At 45.2% G+C, this 18,863-nt stretch overlaps 1 protein-coding gene across 3 annotated transcripts in view; it reads left to right on the top strand.

Moving 5' to 3' along the window:
* Positions 1-5,288: 5,288 nt before the first annotated feature.
* The window catches only part of LRATD2 (LRAT domain containing 2), a 38,250-nt gene continuing 24,675 nt past the window's right edge, over positions 5,289-18,863 (top strand). For 2 of the 3 annotated variants that reach the window (XR_004346521.1, XR_004346522.1), the window contains exons 1-2: positions 5,289-5,735; positions 6,271-7,503. Coding sequence is in view for 1 of the 3 variants with exons in the window: in XM_032610393.1 (XP_032466284.1) it covers positions 6,367-7,305 (939 nt within the window). In the remaining 2 variants the exon portion in view is untranslated. Of the gene's footprint in view, positions 5,736-6,270; positions 10,972-18,863 lie in introns of those variants that run through there. The other variant, XM_032610393.1, reaches the window with a different exon arrangement.

The raw sequence follows: 18,863 nt of genomic DNA, 5'->3' as shown, positions 1-18,863 counted from the left end.
TCTATGTCTCAACAGAACCCCAGCTGTGGGTAACAGGCACGGGGAAGTCTGGAAGTTTCCCAACATAAGGAAGTTGTGGAGGAACCTGTTTTCCAGCAAACTCACTCAGCTATCTGCCGTTGCCGTGAGCCTGGGGCCCAGCCCTGGGAACAGGCAGAGTTAGACTGCCTGAGCAGACAACTCTGCTCTCCTGATTCTCTTTTGTACATTCTTGGGTCGAGCCATTTAAACCGAGATCTCCACTACACCTGCAGAGTTGGGGGCCAATGCCTTGTCAGGTAGAAACATCTCTTCTCGATTATTCCCCTCTGCTCTGGACAGGAATACTGTGAGAGCAATTAACTGGCATTCAACACAACTTGTTTTTATTGAGTGCCTCCTCCAAGGAGGTATGTGGAATGTGACCCTTGGGTCACTGCTGGGGGAGGATGAAGCTACAGTATGGCTGAGAATTCAAATCTAACGTTTGAATTGAATCTAATGGCTGCTCTTGGGGAAGGTGCCTTGGTGGCTTTATCCCTTGTTCACGAGGCTCCATCTGCAGGGAAGGCCTTTCTTCCCTATGGCCTGGTCATTTATAGGACCTGCTTCCTCTCTCATCCCTTTACAGTCCATTTCCCATAGGGCAGCCAGAGTGACAACCCTAAACCCCCAAAGCTTTCCCATGGCTCTAACTGCACCCCCTTATCACATACCTTCTCACTGACTGTGCTCTAGTCGCAACATTTTATCCCCCCTTTTTCCTAAACACTCCAATTCCTTCTCACCTCAGGCCTTTGCTCTTGGTGTTCCCTGTGGAGGGAATGCCAAGGCCACCTCCTTCTCATCCTTCAAGTCTCAGCCCAAGTTTCACTTCTTTAGGAGCCCATCTCTGACCATTTTATCCAAAGTAGGCCAACTCACCCCTGCCACCCTCTCTGTAGCCACAGTTATTAAACCCCATTACCCTAGTCTATTTCTTTATAGCCCTTATCACTTTCAGAAAGGAATATACAGTTACTTAAACTTGTCAATTGTCTCCTCCTGTCAACACATAAAAGCCATTAAGAGAAAGGGCTTTGTCTGCTGAGTCCGTGGCTTTTTATCTCTGGAGCCCAGTAAACCCAGACACTCAAATATTTGTTAAATATTGAAGAATGTATTTGTCTCTATTTAAAACAAAGTGGTTATGAGCACAGGCCTTGAAGTCATGCAGACCTGTGAGATCTTACCAGCTGGAAGAAGTCACTTAGCCTCTCTAAACTTAATTGTCTTTTATAACAGAATTAGAAGCTCACTCAATGGTAGATGTCATTGTTAATTGTAGAGTTGTGTCACCCCCACTAGTCCAAGCCCCTGATGGCAGGCACTTTAACGTTCACCTTTGTATCAACATGTCTTGAAACTTCCCCTCAGCATCCTCTACTTTCCCTTCCTGTAGGACATGTCACACTGTCTTAAAGGAGTCTATATATTTCATGGGGACATGAATACCTACAAAACCTAACACAGTGCCTGTTGTACTTGTAGAATAAATGTGTGGTGTTTAAGACTAACAAGTACCTAGCAGGTCTTCAAGAAATATATTTTGAACCAAGCTCTCTTTACTATTATTTTTTTTATTGGAGTGTAATTATTTTACAATGTTGTGTTAGTTTCTGCTGTACAACGAGGTGAATCAGCTATATGTGTACATATATCCCCTCCCTCTTGGACCTCCCTCGCATACCCCCCATCCCGCCCATCTAGGTCATCACAGAACATCGAACTGAGCTCCCTGTGCTATACTGCAGGTTCCCACTAGTTAGCTATTTTACACATGGTAGTGTATGTCAAACCTAATCTTGCAATTCATCCCCCCCTCCCCTCCCCACCCCAGGAGTCCACACATCTGTTCTCTACATCTGCGTCTCTATTCCTGCCCTGGAAATAGGTTCATCTGTACTATTTTTCTAGATTCCACATATATGTGTTAATATACAATATTTGTTTTTCTTTTTTTTCCCATCTTTACTGGAGTATAATTGCTTTACAATGTTGTGTTCATTTCTGCTGTACAACAAAGTGAATCAGCTATACATATACATATATCCCCATATCTCCTCCCTCTTGAGCCTCCCTCCCACCCTCCCTATCCCATCCCTCTAGGTCTTCACAAAACATCCAACTGATCTCCCTGTACTATGCAGCAGCTTCCCAATAGCCATCCATTTTACATTTGGTAGTGTACATATGTCAATGCTACTCTCTTACTTCAGCTCAGCTTCCCTTTCCCCCACTGTGTCCTCAAGTCCGTTCTCTGCATCTGCGTCTTTATTTCTGCCCTACCACTAGGTTCATCAGTACTACTTTTTAAGATTCCATATATATATGTGTTAGCATACGGTATTTTTCTCTTTCTGACTTACTTCATTATGTATGATAGTCTCTAGGTCCATCCATGTCTCTACAACTGACCCAATTCCATTCCTTTTTATGGCTGAGTAATATTCCATTGTATATATGTACCACCATGAGGTATCACCTCACACTGGTCAGAATGGCCATCATCAAAAAAAATCTACAAACAATAAATGCTGGAGAGGGTGTGGAGAGAAGGGAACCCTCTTGCACTGTTGGTGGGAATGTAAATTAATACAACCACTTTGGAGAACAGTATAGAGGTTACTTAAAAAACTAAAAACAGAACTACCATATGACCCAGCAATCCCACTACTGGGCATATACCCTGAGAAAACCGTAATTTAAAGAGACACACGCACCCCACTGTTCATTGCAGCACTATTTACGATAGCCAGGTCATGGAAACAACCGAAATGTCCACTGACAGATGAATGGATAAAGAAGTTGTGAATCAAGCTCTCTTTAGAAGACATTTTAAATATATGAATTAAAGAATAATACCAGATGCTATGTGATCAAGTGCTGACTTACATATTATCAAGTGATACAATGTATAATGTAGAAATTTGATGGCAGAGGTGGCCAACACAGAGTCTCCCAGGGCCAGTCAAGGAACTAGTAAGTGAGGTGGGTAGGACAGGGACTGGGGCCAACTGGAGGCTACATCTCATCTCCGAGGCAACCACTGCTCAGCTCTAGCTTTTTGTTGCCATCCTGGAATGTGGGCCCAGTGGTCTCATACATTAGTACTTCCAAGTGAATCTAAACATCTGAATTTTTATGTGAGATTTCCCAAGTCTCCAAATTATTGACAGTTAATTTAAATTTATTAAACAAGCATTGAGATGAGCAAAGCATGTTTGGGAGCCATTCTGTAAACTATGACCAAGAGCCCTGGGGGATCAGATGGAGGCTGGGCCCTAAACAGGCATTCATGGAAGAAGTTACACAGGAGACAGGTCATTGATATGTCCAAGAATTCCCCTAAGGCGTCCATCAAGCATTTATTGAGTACTTACTGAGTGCCAGGCATTGGGATATAAAAATGACTCAGAGCCTGTTCCCTCTGAGACTTTATAGTTGGTCAGTTCAAGAACTGTTGTTGAGTCACAACCGGGTACCTGAACAGAGCTCATAAAGCCAATAGGCTAGACACCTGGACAACAAGGTGTTGTTTCCTTACTCATTAGATCTGTGCCTCAGAGTGCTGGCAGCAAACTGTCATACTACTGTGTCCTTCTATGGATTCTCCCATCACCAGGCAAACTACCCAGTACCACCTAGGGGCAAAGTGGCCTACCACAGCTGATGGTAGCAGAGGTTCCCCAGCCTGACAGACATGGGATGACTTGCCATTGCCTCTTTCAGTCTAAACCCCCTCCCTCCCTGTAAAATGGGCGTCTACATGAGCTCACATGCTAGTGGCAAATACTAGTCAGGTTAAACAGCAGCTCCCAGAGCACGTGCTATCAAAAAGTCCAGGGAGGAGACTCACCTGGTCACACGTGCCTGAGGCTGGTCAGAAAATACTTAATCTATACAGCAGACATACAGAAGTCTCTTTTGATCTAACTTATACTGTGATCTTAGACTTCCTGAAGGACTAACTTCCATCACAGCCCTGCCAATATTGATTGTTGGGGCTCAAAAGTATGTAAGTAGATTAATTTTTTTTCCCCCTCAAACTAAAAAAGATCACAGTGGTGTTAGTATATTCCTGTTTCCACTGGTCAGTATACACACTGAATAATAGTGTTACCTGGAAAAACTGAGTGAAAAGAAACAGTGATGGAAAACAGGGTAGAGGAGGTCTTGAGTTGCATTCTTAATTCCACCAAGAATTACTTTGGGTGTTCCAGTGTTCCAGTGAAAGTCTAAGCTTGTTTATTGTCATCCCTCCACCCCGACTCCAATCCATTATTTAAAAAAAGAAAAAAAAGAAAAAAAAGAAAAGAAAAACCACTTTGTTAGCTTCCACCGTAGGTACAAGAAACAAAACCAACAAAGAGGGGAGAGGCAGGAACTGTCCTCTTGTAGTGGAGGTTAATAGGCAATACTAGTCTCCTGTCACTTCTTCTGTAAGTCAGCAGGAAGGAAATATATCCACAGAGGGCCTCTGCTAATATGTTCTTAAAGACAATTAGGCAATTCCTACATCCTCTACCCCCAAAATAAACAAGCAGAGGTGAATGCTTTCTTTCACTATCCCATGTATGAACTGGTAACTCTCAAAACAACAATGGAGGTTATGAAATCAACTTTGTACTAACTTCGAGGGACATTATTAAGAGCCCGGGTCTTGGAACCAAGTCAGCAACTAAGTCTTCATTCTGTTTTATACTGTTTCCTTTCTGTGAATTTTTTTTCCTATCTGAAAGTTTCACAGGGCTTATTCTGGTAATACCTCTAAACGGAAGCACTTCTCCAGCTGTCCTAGCACAAAATTCTCTTCTGGGACCTTTGGTAAGAAATCGGTTCTAGGAAAGAAAAGAAAGAAGCAAAAGTTTGTTTGCTTTCTAACGACTGTTCCTCCCTCTCCAGGTACTCTGGGGATGAAGAGACGAAGGGGAAACGGAACAAACACCGAACTCTTAATCCCTCTCTCCTTTCTACACTGGCAGGTGGCGTTTGCTTTCCAACTCCATTTTGAAGCTCACAGCTCCGAAAAATACGACCTGAGCAAGCAGCGAGGACTTCACAACAAGGTCTTGCTCTAAGAAGGTAAGCAAAGATCCTACTGGTTAGGCGCGAAGACCGCCAGTCCCGTCGACCCATCGGTTATTTACCGGCGGGATTTAAACCCGCTCCGGTGCGGGGGCGTGGCCTGGGTGGAGCCCCGTGGCCCGTGTGGGCGGGGCGGAGGCGGGGATGCCTGAGGCTCAGCGCCGTGCAGGAAAGACCCGGGCTCCGGGAGCGAGCGCCTGTCTCTTTAAATGCCAGCGGCTGCTCTCCCGCCCTGGGAGCCCGGAGCCGGATCTACAATCCCGTCTCCCGCTCCGGTGCTTGTTGCTCGCCCGGACCGAGCGGGAGCTGCCGCCGTGGGGCACCAAGGCTGCTTCCTACTCCTCCTTCTAAGGAGCCCCACCTCCCCCAAGAGCAGGTTGAAGGGGAGAAGCGGCCCCAGGCAGAGGGAAGGGGTGCTGTGTGAAGAGGCGCCGCTCCCCACCTTCAAGTCTTGAGGCGCTGCGTAGCCGCGGGGGCAAGACATGCGCTGCTCCCCCATGACCAGCCTCGCAGCCGCTGGCGCCCGGAGAGGAGAGACTGCGGAGCCCACACTTGCAAACTCGCCCTAGAAGTCTCAGGGTGCGGCGGGGGCCCCCTCCCAATTCCCCACGGCCTCCACCTCTAGGCGGGTGAGTTTGCGCAGGTAACCCGAGCTAGAGGGCGGGCGCGCGGGGGGAGGGGCGGGCAAGACGGGAGGAGAAAGCACCGCAGGTGAACCTGGTAGGGCGGCTCACCTGCCCGGGCCGCGCTGCGGGGTCCTAGCCGGTTTCCTCAGCGATTGATATGGGGCCGTCTCTGGGGTAACTTAGGACCCTGAGGTGAAAGGAGGGGGCTAGGAAAGGGGAATTAAAGTTTCTTTTCCTTTCTCCCTCCTGCTTGGGATTGGCAGGTAGGGCGCTGGCGGAAGCGGTAGGAGTCGCTGATGCAATGGGCTTTTGCCTGGGCGAGGTGAAGGGCTGGGGGCGGGGGAGAGCTGGAGTTGCCCGGCCTCCTGCGACCGTGACCCTGGAGGCAGAAAAGTGAGGAAAAGCTCGCCACATCTGAGACTCCCCGTAAAATGGCTTCAAGTGCCCGACACCCAACCTTTCTTCCTCCTCTTAAGAACAAATCGCACGTTTCACGGAAGGGCTCCTACATGGCTTCCTTGCCTTCCTCTCCCAACAGGTGGTCTGAGCCCCTGTCCGGGGACCTGTGCCAATGACCCTAGTGGTGGTTTCGCTTTCTCCTCTCACGGCGGTGTGAACGTGTGTCCGCAGCGTGATGGGCAACCAGGTGGAGAAACTGACCCACCTAAGTTATAAGGAAGTTCCCACTGCCGACCCGACGGGCGTGGACCGAGACGACGGGCCCCGCATCGGGGTCTCCTACATCTTCTCCAATGACGACGAGGACGTGGAGCCGCAGCCGCCGCCCCAGGGGCCGGATGGTGGTGGCGGCGGTTTGCCTGACGGCGGGGACGGGCTGCCGCTGACCTCGCCGCAGCCCTATGACCCGCGGCTGCACGAGGTGGAGTGCTCCGTGTTCTACCGCGACGAGTGCATCTACCAGAAAAGCTTCGCGCCGGGCTCCGCGGCGCTGAGCACCTACACGCCCGAGAACCTGCTCAACAAGTGCAGGCCTGGCGACCTGGTGGAGTTCGTGTCGCAGGCGCAGTACCCGCACTGGGCTGTCTACGTGGGCAACTTCCAGGTGGTGCACTTGCACCGGCTGGAGGTGAGCAACAGCTTCCTGACGGACGCGAGCCAGGGCCGGCGCGGCCGCGTAGTAAACGAGCTATACCGCTACAAGCCGCTGAGCCCCAGCGCCGTGGTGCGCAACGCGCTGGCGCACGTGGGCGCCAAGGAGCGCGAGCTGAGCTGGCGCAACTCGGAGAGCTTCGCCGCCTGGTGCCGCTACGGCAAGCGCGAATTCAAGATCGGCGGCGAGCTGCGCATCGGTAAGCAGCCCTACCGGCTGCAGATCCAGCTCTCTGCGCAGCGTAGCCACACGCTCGAGTTCCAGAGCTTGGAGGACCTGATCATGGAGAAGCGGCGCAACGACCAGATCGGGCGCGCCGCGGTGCTGCAGGAGCTCGCCACGCACCTGCACCCCGCCGAGCCGGACGTAAGCGACAGCGACGCCGCGCGGACTACGCCGCCTCCCGGGCGCCCCCCCGCGCCCGCCCGGGAGGAGGGGGCCCGAGAGGCGGTGGTTCGCTGACCGGCGAGCTGAGAGCGGAGCTGTGTGAGGGAGCTGTTTGTAGCAGCCGCTGCTCCCTCCCTCCTCTCACTCCCTCCTCCACCACCTTCTGGGCCCCATCTGGGCTCCTGGGCCATTTGGAAAACGGAGAGTTGGCGAAAAGCGCAGCCAGCTGTGGCTTGAGTTTATTATCTTGGACGGAGGAGGAAGAGGGAGCAGGTAGGAGCACTTTGGCCGGGGGCGCTTCTGGGCTTCTTGCCCGCCGGCTCAATCTGTCTTCCTTTCCCGAGGTGAGGCACACTGTGGACTTGCCAGACACTTAATCCCTGCTGGACTTGGGTCCAAAAATCGACGCCTCTTATGCACTTAGGGTTGGAGAAAAGTTCAGAGTACCAATGCCTGCTGTTGCCTTCCGACCGCTTCCCCTCCTGCCATGGGCTTGGAGGATGCCCTGTAGTGAAGCCAGAGCAGGTTTGTGGTGGTGCTACCTCCAAAGAGAAGTGTGAGGGATTCGGGAAGCTGGGGTGATTTATCTTGTGGTTTTTCTGGGGTGCAAGGCTGGTAAAACCAGGACCAGGTCTGGGAGCCGCAGACTGAAATCAAGCAGCCCCCTGTGAAGTGTAAGAAGTAGTTGAGTAAACTTGGGCTACAAAACAAAGATTTTGCTACTTGCCCCCTCCCCATCTCCAAGCGATTTGTCTTCTGGAGCTGGCTTCCAGCTGAGTCTCCTGGGCCATCGCCACTTCCCAGGTTACATGTAAATCATTGTCAGGGGCCAGCTAAAGGAAGGATTCAATTTTGGTTCTGTTTTGCTGCCTTTGTTTCTCGCTTGCTATTGTAGGCACTTACAGCTGTGGTATTTGTTATCAAAGGAGGGAATAGCCCTTTGTGTCTCTGATCTAATTAAGCCTGCTTGGCCATGTTCATCCCCAGGTCACACGGGAGGTTGGCTGCTGTCACCCCATAAGGTGTCCACTACAGAAACAGCCAAACAGGGTTGCTCTGGCAGGAATCAGTCAGTTTCCTGTCCATTTCCCCACCTGACTCTCTTCCTGAATAGTGAAGGTAACTTTTTTTTTTTTTAATTTAAGGCTTTGGTGTGGTGGTCCTGTGAATTTTTTTTTTCCCTTCATTGCCTCATCCCCCTCACTCAGTTTTGTTTTGCTAGTGGTAAAATCTTAGGCTTGAGGCATATTTCAGTGATAGCTGTTTATTTTGGTAGCCACACTCGATGCAGTTTAATTCAAAGTGTAAAGTCTTGTTATATTGCTGCAGTCTTCTTGTCGCTTGGAGAACACCCCTTCAGAATGCTTCTCAATGAAGAGGGGGTGACAGCAATCATAAATAAATGCAACCTGGTGTAGTCAGCGCCAGATCTGGTGACAGTCCTAAAGCATGGATTGGTGATTGTGGGATCTGTCCGAAGTAGGATGGCTGATACTATTTGAATCTGCTGCTGTGTTTGCTTTACTCTGAGGCTTTAAAAAATGTGTACAGTCTGTCCTTTGTTTTCATGTGAGCTCTTTAATGATACGTGCCCTTGATTTCAGAACCCTCTGCTGTACAGTGGCATGGCTAATGCTGTCTCAAAAGTTGAGTGAAGTTTCTTTTTTTTTCTCTTGGGAATCATTATAGATTACGCTGAACAAGTCATTTTGTGACCCAATTCTTACAGCTGGAGTAGACTCATACTTGAGTGTTCCACAGTGGTGGCCATCCTCAGGCCTCCTGCCTGGAGATATTTAAATCAAGGCAACAAAACTTGAAGGATTTCCTTGTACATGTACTTTTTTTAAACGTGGGAATTTGAGGCCATAATTTTTAAAAGCCTAGACATTTATAGCACCTCAACATGAAATTATTTCATTACAAGGGCATTAGCTATGTTCCCTGTTTTAACAGGAATCTCCAAACAGGTCCTGTCAATATTAAAGATGAACCACACTCAGCCCTGGTCCAGGAATTTGGAGAAGCGTCAGTCTCCTGTTGGAAATGTTGATCTAGTTTTCTTGTTTAATAATCTCGCAGCTTTGCGTTTGTATTCTTTTGCTCATGGAAAAGCGGAGCAGGGTAAACGCGGGTAAAGACATTTAGGAGAGCCTTCTAGATTTGGATTGTCTTTTATGTTTAACACCATCAAGGGAAAGTTGAATGTAATGACATTGTGCAGACAGCAAGAGAGAAGAACAGAGCGGCACTGTCTAGCAGCTCTGGGCTAGCCAGCCAGCTCTCTTTTCCACTGCTCGGTCTCTGTCTCCCTCCTTCACCCCTCAATGGAAAGTGAATGTCATTGGTCACACCGAGTGACTCTGTTACAAACAGCTTTGTGAGAAACCTCAACTTGAAGGAAGAACTCCTATAAAATCCATATCAGTAGTAGCATTCTCCCTCTAGAGAAGAGGTTTTTGATAACAGGGCTTGAACATGATCTAGAAGAGGAAAGATCTACTCCAGATGCTGCTTTATCACGTGTTTTTACAGGGTACCAGAGATGTGAAGTACGTAATGCTTCGGAACAGTGATTCTGTTGTAAGTTTTATTAGGGTCATCATGCCAGCCACTGAAGGTTGCAAGGAAAGGGGACTGAATCAACTGTTGGCATCTTTCTCGAAGATGGCGGTGTTGTGGATAAGAGTTTTTAATGTCCAGGCAATGGCTACATCTGGCACTTTAAAAAATATATATATATATTTAATAATTTTTGTTTCTCCTTAGGACTAAGATTCTAGAACTGTTTTGTACTGTGAATTATGGATGCTCTTTGAAGGCAAGGAATATTGATTCTAATGTTCTTTAGAAGCTCTGGCAGGGATAAGCAGGACACCCAACTGGAACGGATGCTAAATGTAATCAGACAAATTATATTTTCTTACTTGAGCAAATATTTTATTGAGACTGCTTATGTATGGCAAAGGAGCCTACAACTTCAGCTACACAACTTTTTATATTGAAAGAACTCATAGTTTTATTCTACATTTAATTAAAAAATGACTTTATAGCACTAACAAGCCTGGCAGAAGACTTTACTCCAGACCTTTAAGGAAATTTTTAGTTTTTATGAAAAATGACATTTCAGTAGTTAAATTTCTCATGTCTTTGCTGCTTCTGGCCCTAAGAGCACCAGTCGACAACACCATAAACACATGGAAACATATTTTTGGAAGCAAAACTTTAATTTTCTACAACATATGCTATGGAGAGTGAAGAAAAATTTAAGGATTACTTGTTTTCTATTTTTTTCTCTTAACAAAATGGAATCCACTGTGTTGAAGACTCTTGATATTATGTGATTGTCTAACCACTGTTTTTTTGTAAATTAAAATAAAATCTAGTGTGATCATCATTGAAAGGATTTGTTTGGAAAGTTACATTTTATTTGTGAATTTTTTTTTTTTAATCAGGGTAACTATAAACTTGACTGGTTTATTCAGCTTTTCATTATGTTTTGTTCTTAGAGATACTTGTGACCCATGGAGAATTACATGACTAACTTGATAAATTTCATGTATTTTATTTTCCTAGTGAATTGTGTAAACTTTATTTTTGTTGAAGATTGTATGTTAAATCAATGTTATGTTCTCACACCACTTCTTGAGAAGGAGGTTCAGATTTGAAATTGTATCATTTCCTTCAAAATGAAGGGCAAGTGCTTAGTTAAATAAAAGATTGATGACATCTTTTAAACCATTTCCTCTTCACTATGTCTTATTACAATAGAATCTGTCAAGTCCTTTTGACAAATGCTCTGAGGGTTTCCAATAAACCATTCATTAGAGTTAACTCTATTTATATATGGGTTTTTTCCATTTGTATACTTTCTGCCATTTTTGGTCCAAATCCAGGCTCCTCAGCTTAACTGCAATTTTTCTGAAATATTAAGTGTGTTTCATCTTTACATTACTCAGTAAACATTTTGATGAATTCATTTAGTGACTGAAAACCCTCCCTGCATTTACTGTGTGGGAATTAATCACCTGTTGCTTCTAGGCTCCATGTTCATGAATAACATCTTGTGAACATACATTTTCAATACCCATTGATTTTTTTCAGGATCAGTGCAAACGTTGCCAGAATCCACACTCACATTTTGGAGTCTGTACTGGGGAGGTTTGGTAATAAGATCAGTAACCCATGTTGCGTCTTAGGTGGTTTCAGAATCCCAGACAAAGGGAATGGGCTCGCTGAGTGATTTAATTACAGAAAACAGGCCCATGTGATCAAGTGGCACTGCTGACATGATAAAGGATGCAGGTGCCAGCAGTAGGTACAGGAGCAGATGTGGCCTCTGGGACTGGCGTGTGGGAGGCCACCAGCACTCCTTAGACCAGCACCTGAAGTCACTGCCAGTCCTGTGAGGCTCAAAAACCTGGGCTCCATCAACAGGCTCCCGTGAGGATTTTAAATAGGAAGAGTGTTGAATGCTGAAGGTTATCGAGAGCTCAAGCAGCAGTGAGACCATTTTTCCCTATAGTGGTTGTCCTTAATTTACCATGGTTCTCATTGCACAGGAAAGTAGAGGGAAGTGAGCCTAATATAGAATGTGCATATATTTTGGGGTGATTTTGGTGGAGGCCGCTGTTCCTCTTTCTCCTAAATGGACTGAGTTTGCTTAATGTAGGAAAATGACATGTTTGGAAGTGTTTAAAAGGACCTCCAAAATGAACAGGCCCAAAATGTGTGCAAAAGGGCTTTTATTTCCCTTTACTGAGTTTCCTGGAAAAACTGCTTATTAAACAATTTTATCTGCACAGTAGATGCAAGAAAGGTTAGTGTCTGTGATTTGCAATCACAGCAAGGTACTGAGTATGAAGGGCTAGAGGATGCTGAGCCCTAGACGAGATACTAGAACATAAAAAGTTTAGAGACGAGCAGAAGCCTTAGATAATCTCTACCCCTGAGCTTGTTTCTAAGGGGAAATCAAATTTCACTCATACATGTAGAACAAATATAATGAAAGGTGGTCCTGTGAAGTGCTGATGGTTGATCGGTATTCAAATAAAGCAGATATGTGTAGGTTTAATTGGAGAAATCAGATCAAAGCCCTGAAGGTGCAACGATGATAGAGGAAAGGATGTAACTAATATAACTAATATTCATGAAGTATTTAATGGGGAGTCTCCTAAATTCCATTGCCTAAGGTAAACCAGATCCACAGTGTCCGTCCTCATGTGACTTACTTTCTAATTGATAAGACAGATAACTGCTTACTACCAAAATCTTCACAAGAAGGAATTTAGAGGTGTGATAGGTGCAGTGAAAGAAATGCGCAGGGTGTAGGGAGAGGCTCTCTCTCCATCACTGAGTCAGTAGGCTTCCCTGAAGATGCATTTATGCTGAACTTCGGAAGGGTTAGAGAAAGCCAGGTGCTTCAGAGTGGATACTGATTACATTAATTCAGGGAGGAAGGCTGGGGAGTGAATGAATGAACGTTGAGTGCTCTCAAAATGCCTTTGCTTAATGCTCCAGTGGTAGCCATTTCTCCCTGGGGTTCCCTTCTGCAAACTGTTGTCTAATTCATTGTATCTGACACTTAACACAGGAACAGGCAGAGATACTCTCAAAGTTTGAGTGAGTGAATGAAATTGGAGGTTGGGATTTGTTGGTCTAGAAAGCCCTATTAACTCAAGGTGATGTCAGGACTGTGGTTTGAAGAGGTGAAGTCACAGTGGTTTTTAGGATGGATTGAACAGGGAGAGCAAATGTGACTGCCCTCCCCCCTTCCAGAGCTAGAGGCTGTACTTCTCATGCTACTGATGGCTTATATTGCCAGCCAGGTAATGATGTGTGTGAATTCGGGCCTTTGCCCAGTGCAAGTGAAAGGAGAAGCGGCCAGGCTAGGCTTGAGAGGGACAGAGGTAAGCGGGAGCAACAGGTTTTATAGCCTGCGCGCCATAGCCTTGGAGCCATGATTGAAACAGAGGTTCTTTTATACAGTTGGCTAACACAAGCTGCTGCTATGATACAGTCTCTCATGCCTCGTCTAGTGTGGCCATAAATGACTCAAAAGATTAGCTCACTGCTCTTTTGGGAAACTTGTGCAACAATGTAATTAACTCCCAAGGTTTGATTATCAACATTCCTTGCCTTCTTTTTAACCTCATAACTTTGAGGATTCTCAGTTGTTGGGCTAAACTGGAGGTAGAGGGTCTGGTCCTAGGCCCACAGAATCAAATAGCAGTTAAGGCTTGACAGTCAAACTACCTGGGTTTCTCTACTCTGGCCCTGCTGGTAAACTGTGGAGAAAGTAGACGCCCTGCTTGAAACTTTATTTCTTCCTATGTGCAATGTGGCTTATTGCATTGGTCAATTCAATTCTGAATATCAGTATATTTCTAAAATAACATAATATATGAACATGTAATATAACATAGTAAATAGTATCAACTTCACATGGTTGTTTTTGAGTCCAAAATGAAACAATGCACATAAAGCCCCAGATCATTAGCTACTGAGATTAACTAAAGAAAATCTGGATATTATAGGTGTTCAAAAGCCTTATTCAAAATAAAGTTACTGTCTGGGAGAGAGAAGTCTTCCCTTTAGTCTTAGAGAATTTCTTAGCTAAATAACTCTAGTTAATATGTAAGTTGTTGAGTTCCTGCTGTAGTGCTTGAAATGTTTCTTGAGCTTTGATCTTTAGTAGAAGAACCATTTAACTTGTTTCTACATTTTATATGTTTACTCATTAATTCAACAAGTTATTTCCTGTGAACTTCTAAGGTGCTAGGTGCTGGAGAGCCAAGAGGGGATTATTGCAATAGATAGTAATATTGACAATGATGAGGTCACCTTGCCTACGCTGTCCTATTTTAATCATCACAATAGCCTTTCTGGACAGATACTAATATCTTCATTTAAGAGTTGAGGAAACAGGTTTAGAGAAATGAGGTGATACGTACATGGACACGTAGCTAATAATCGACTGCTTCTGGCCAGGGACAGGAATGCTGGCCTTCCAAGCCCTAGGCCATGGTTCCTCCACTGAGAAATCATCTGACCACTTCCACCCTTTGGCTCCTCCCCCCTTCTCCTTACCCTGGGAGAATGCATAGCACCTTGTCCTGCTCCAACTTTTGGCGTGCAGCAGATCTGAGTAACACACGTATTTTCACTCTTGTTGCAGCAACTCTGGAGCAAGTGACTCTGGGATGCAAAAAGAGGCAGGAAAAAGAGGAAAGGCAACTCTCAGCCATGAGGAGTTTTACGTCCTTATCCATCCTGTGTAATAGTGACAGGACTAGGGTAAAATTGGCCAAGCCATAATTATGCCCCCTTCCCTGTGGCTGGGCACTGTGACAATCCCTCCTCAAACTGCCCCTCTTCTCTCTGCCCTTTTGTGACTCTTTTTACCTCTCCAGGCTGAGGTCAGGTCACACAGGCCTGCTTCCAGCTGACCTGCTATGTGACCTTGCCAAGTTAGTAACTTTTTTAAGCTACCTTGACTTATTTAAAAATTAGTGCCTCCAACATAGAGGCGTTCACTGGCTTACATGAGACAAAGTAAATCAAGCACATATGGGACACTTAGGTGTGGCATGGTGGCCGTATTGGTTGGCTCTGCCACAAATGGCTCTGTTAAGAATATATGACCCTGGACTTCCCTGGTGGCGCAGTGGTTAAGAATCTGCCTGCCAATGCAGGGGACATGGGTTCGAGCCCTGGTCCAGGAAGATCCCACATGCCGTGGAGCAACTAAGCCCGTGTGCCACAACTACTAAGCCTGTGCTCTAGAGCCCGTGAGCCACAACTACTGAGCCTGCGTGCCACAAATACTGAAGCCTGCACCCCTAGAGCCCATGCTCCACAACAAGAAAAGCCACCGCAATGAGAAACCTGCGCACCGCAACAAAGAGTAGCCCCCGCTCGCCGCAACTAGAGAAAGCCTGCAGGCAGCAATGAAGACCCAACGCAGCCAAAAATAAATAAATAAATTTATATTTAAAAAAAAAAGAGAATATATGACCTTGAGGAAGTCCCTTTACCCTCTAGGACCCTGGATCTACGTTTCTGTGTGTGGAGCACCCAACTCGAGCTGGAGTCTATGACAAAATTCCAAGTGCAACTTTGAGATGGTTATATTAGTTGCTCTACTTGTAATTAATTAATACTAATTAATACTGATTCCTTGGCCATAACCCTAAACCTTGCCTCATTCATATAAGAAATGAATATGTAAAATGTAAAAAAGTTAGTGATAGTAATAATATGATGGAATTTCAGGGATTGCTTTTATTGTGAAAAGTAGGAACTGTACACAGAATTTTTTTTGAGAATTGGCAAATTTTTTTATGATCTTGCATGTTAGAAGTCCAAATCTGGGCCATGAATAAGGAAAAAGATGATGATAGAAATAAATTAATCCATGTCTCCTTTATTTTGGAAAAAGTGCTTAGAATTTTTGTTTTTAATTTTGCTTTTCGAACACTGATTCCTCCCCCCATTCCCCCCTGCCACACACACTCGAGTACATTTCTCTTTGCTACCTGGCTCTACTCTTGGCCAATACATCATACCCATGAGAGAATTCTCCTTTATCTTCAATAGATAGGCGTGATTTATTTTACTTTATTTTAATGGGGTCTATTTCTTTTTGTATTTGAGAAAGAGCAAGGTTGTTCATAAAGCCATAAAACATCACATGGTGACAGTTCTTTGCGCTGACATCTATTTTACTACTTTAAAAAATACTAATAGACTTAATTTTTTTAGAGTAGTTTTAGATTTACAGAAAAATTGAGTGGAAAGCACAGAATTCCCTTATAACCCCCCTCCTAACCACACAGCCTCCCCTTCCATCAACATGGGTATCAGAGTGGCGCCTTTGTTACAATGGATGAACCAACATTGGCTCGTCATTATCAACCATAGTTTACACTAGTTTTCACTCTTTGCGTTGTACATTCATTGGTTTTGAGAAATGCATCCACCATTATAGTATAATACAAAGGAGTTTTACACAAGACATGTTCTTTATTTCTTTCCCTTCCCAAGCTAAGAATTGGACTATTTTCAGCTTCTCTTATCAAACCTTAAGAGACACTTCTCTGCTGGGCCCTTCTGCTTTCTTTGCCCTCCCGACGGACATTCCTGGCTAGAACTGTGTTCATTCATTCTTTAAGTATTTATTGGGGCCTACCGGGCAATGTGCTACTCGCTAGGGCTAGAAATAGGAATGCCGCAGGGTCCCTATGCTACGCGTGCCTGCCCACATTCCGCTGAGGAAAACAGGCAAACAATGAATGCAATACCTTGTGATTAAAGTGTGATGGTTGGAGGATAGGTAGGCATCAGGAATTATGGTGGCACTGGAGGGGCAGGGGGTCTGGCGGCTAACCTTACATAGTGGGGTGGGGAAGGGTCCAGGATAGGCTTCCTGGGTAGACTTAAGCAGGTAAGGGGAGGTATTATCAGAGAAAAATTCTGACATAATCCTGCTCCCATCTCATCAATCCTGTATTTTAGGAGTAAGACACACATCTGTCTTTGTATGTGGCTGGGGTGGGTGATGGGGGGAGGGGGTTTTGAGGACAAATACTATAAATTGCTTAGCAATTCCTTTTTTCTTTTTCATAGTGCTGATATAGATTTCAGCTAACTAGGGAACATTATCGAAAACTCTGAAAGGATATTAAGTCAAAGTGTTCTCTTACCTTTAACACCATTATCCAGCTGACTTTGGGCATAGCCAAGCAGTTCCAACATGGTGAGGATTGAGGCTGCTTTCTCTGTGTTTTGAGGGAGCTGAGAGGCACTGGGGAAAACATTGCCTATGGTTGGAATTAAGCCTGGGCTGACACCGCAGCACCTCCCTTGCTACACCACCTGGACAGATGACCTCCCCTGGCTTGGGAGGCTGCATTGTATTCATTGGTAAAGTGGGTATAATATGTCACCTACCAAGCAGGGTTATGGAGTAAGTGGTAATATATATAAATCACCCAGAAGTGGTCCTGGCAGGAAGGTGTATGCTCAGGGATTTGTTGCTGTCATTATCTATTTTCTCTTTTTCTGTTTCGCCCAGTGTTCATGACTCAATCCCAAAATCTCACAGATGAATTTCAGATTGGAGCAGGTTAAGCCAAACAAGCTTAATCAGAGTTAAGATGGTCAGAGGTGGTGCAGCATCTGGTTTCGTAATGGTTAACACCATCTGGCCCCAGGTATTTGGGAGAAAATCATAAATATGTGTGTACACACACACACACACACACACACACACACACACACACATATACATATCAACAACCCAAGTGCATTTGACTCTGGTTTCTACCCAACCTGACAACCAAAGAATTGAAGCTCTGGACTTTGGTATCATCACAAAGCTACGATCACTTTCTTACCTCCATAGTTAATGTCTCTCTCTACCTGCCCTTTAAGCCTATGGGTATTTTTATTAATGTAATTTTATCACTTTATATCTTATTTTACTTTATTAGCTGTGCCACACGGCTTGCAGGATCTTAGTTCCCCGACCTGGGATCGAACCGTGGGCCCCTGGCAGTAGAGGCACTGAGTCCTAACCACTGGACCACCAGGGAATTCCTAACTTAATATTTTAAAAAATATGTGCTTAGGGCTTCCCTGGTGGCGCAGTGGTTGAGAGTCTGCCTGCCGATGCAGGGCACACAGGTTCGTGTCCCAGTCCGGGAAGATCCCACATGCCGCGGAGCGGCTGGGCTGGTGAGCCATGGCCACTGAGCCTGCGCGTCTGGAGTCTGTGCTTCGCAACGGGAGAGGCCACAACAGCGAGAGGCCCGCGTACCGCAAAAGTCAAAACAAAACAAAAAATATGTGCTTAATATAAAAGAAGTTCAAATACCAAAGTATACATAGTGAAAGTGAAGGATATCCTCCACTGCCTTTTCTCACCCTGTTCGACCTTTAACAAAGGGTTATTGGTATTAAGTGTATTGTGTGTTCCTTCTAGACTTTTTTCTGTAAACATTCATTTATGTTTATCTGCATATATTCTCCCAGTTTTTTTAAAATTTATTTTTTATACAGCAGGTTCTTATTAGTCATCTATTTTATACACATCTGTGTATACATGTCAATCCCAATTCATCCCTCCATGACCCCCACCCCCTGCCGCTTTCCCCCTTGGTATCCATATGTTTTTTTCTCTACTTCTGTGTCTCCATTTCTGCCTTGCAAACCGGTTCATCTGTACCATTTTCTAGGTTCCACATATATGCATTAATATACAATATTTGTTTTTCTCTTTCTGACTTACTTCACTCTGTATGACAGATGCATCCACGTCTCAACGAATGACCCAATTTCGTTCCTTTTTATGGCTGAGTAATATTCCGTTGTATATATGTACCATTTCTTCTTTATCCATTCTTCTGTCGATGGGCATTTAGGTTGCTTCCATGCCCTGGCTATTGTAAATAGTGCTGCAGTGAACATTGTGGTGCATGTGTCTTTTTGAATTATGGTTTTCTCTGGGTATATGTCCAGTAGTGGGATTCCTGGGTCATATGGTAATTCTATTTTTAGTTTTTTAAGGAACCTCCATACTGTTCTCCATAGTAGCTGTATCATTTTACATTCCCACCAACAGTGCAAGAGGG

This window comes from Phocoena sinus, chromosome 17, assembly GCF_008692025.1.
Source record: "Phocoena sinus isolate mPhoSin1 chromosome 17, mPhoSin1.pri, whole genome shotgun sequence".
Classification (NCBI taxonomy): domain Eukaryota; kingdom Metazoa; phylum Chordata; class Mammalia; order Artiodactyla; family Phocoenidae; genus Phocoena; species Phocoena sinus.
Note: the sequence above shows the minus strand (reverse complement) of the source record. Positions and strands in the feature narration are given on the sequence as shown.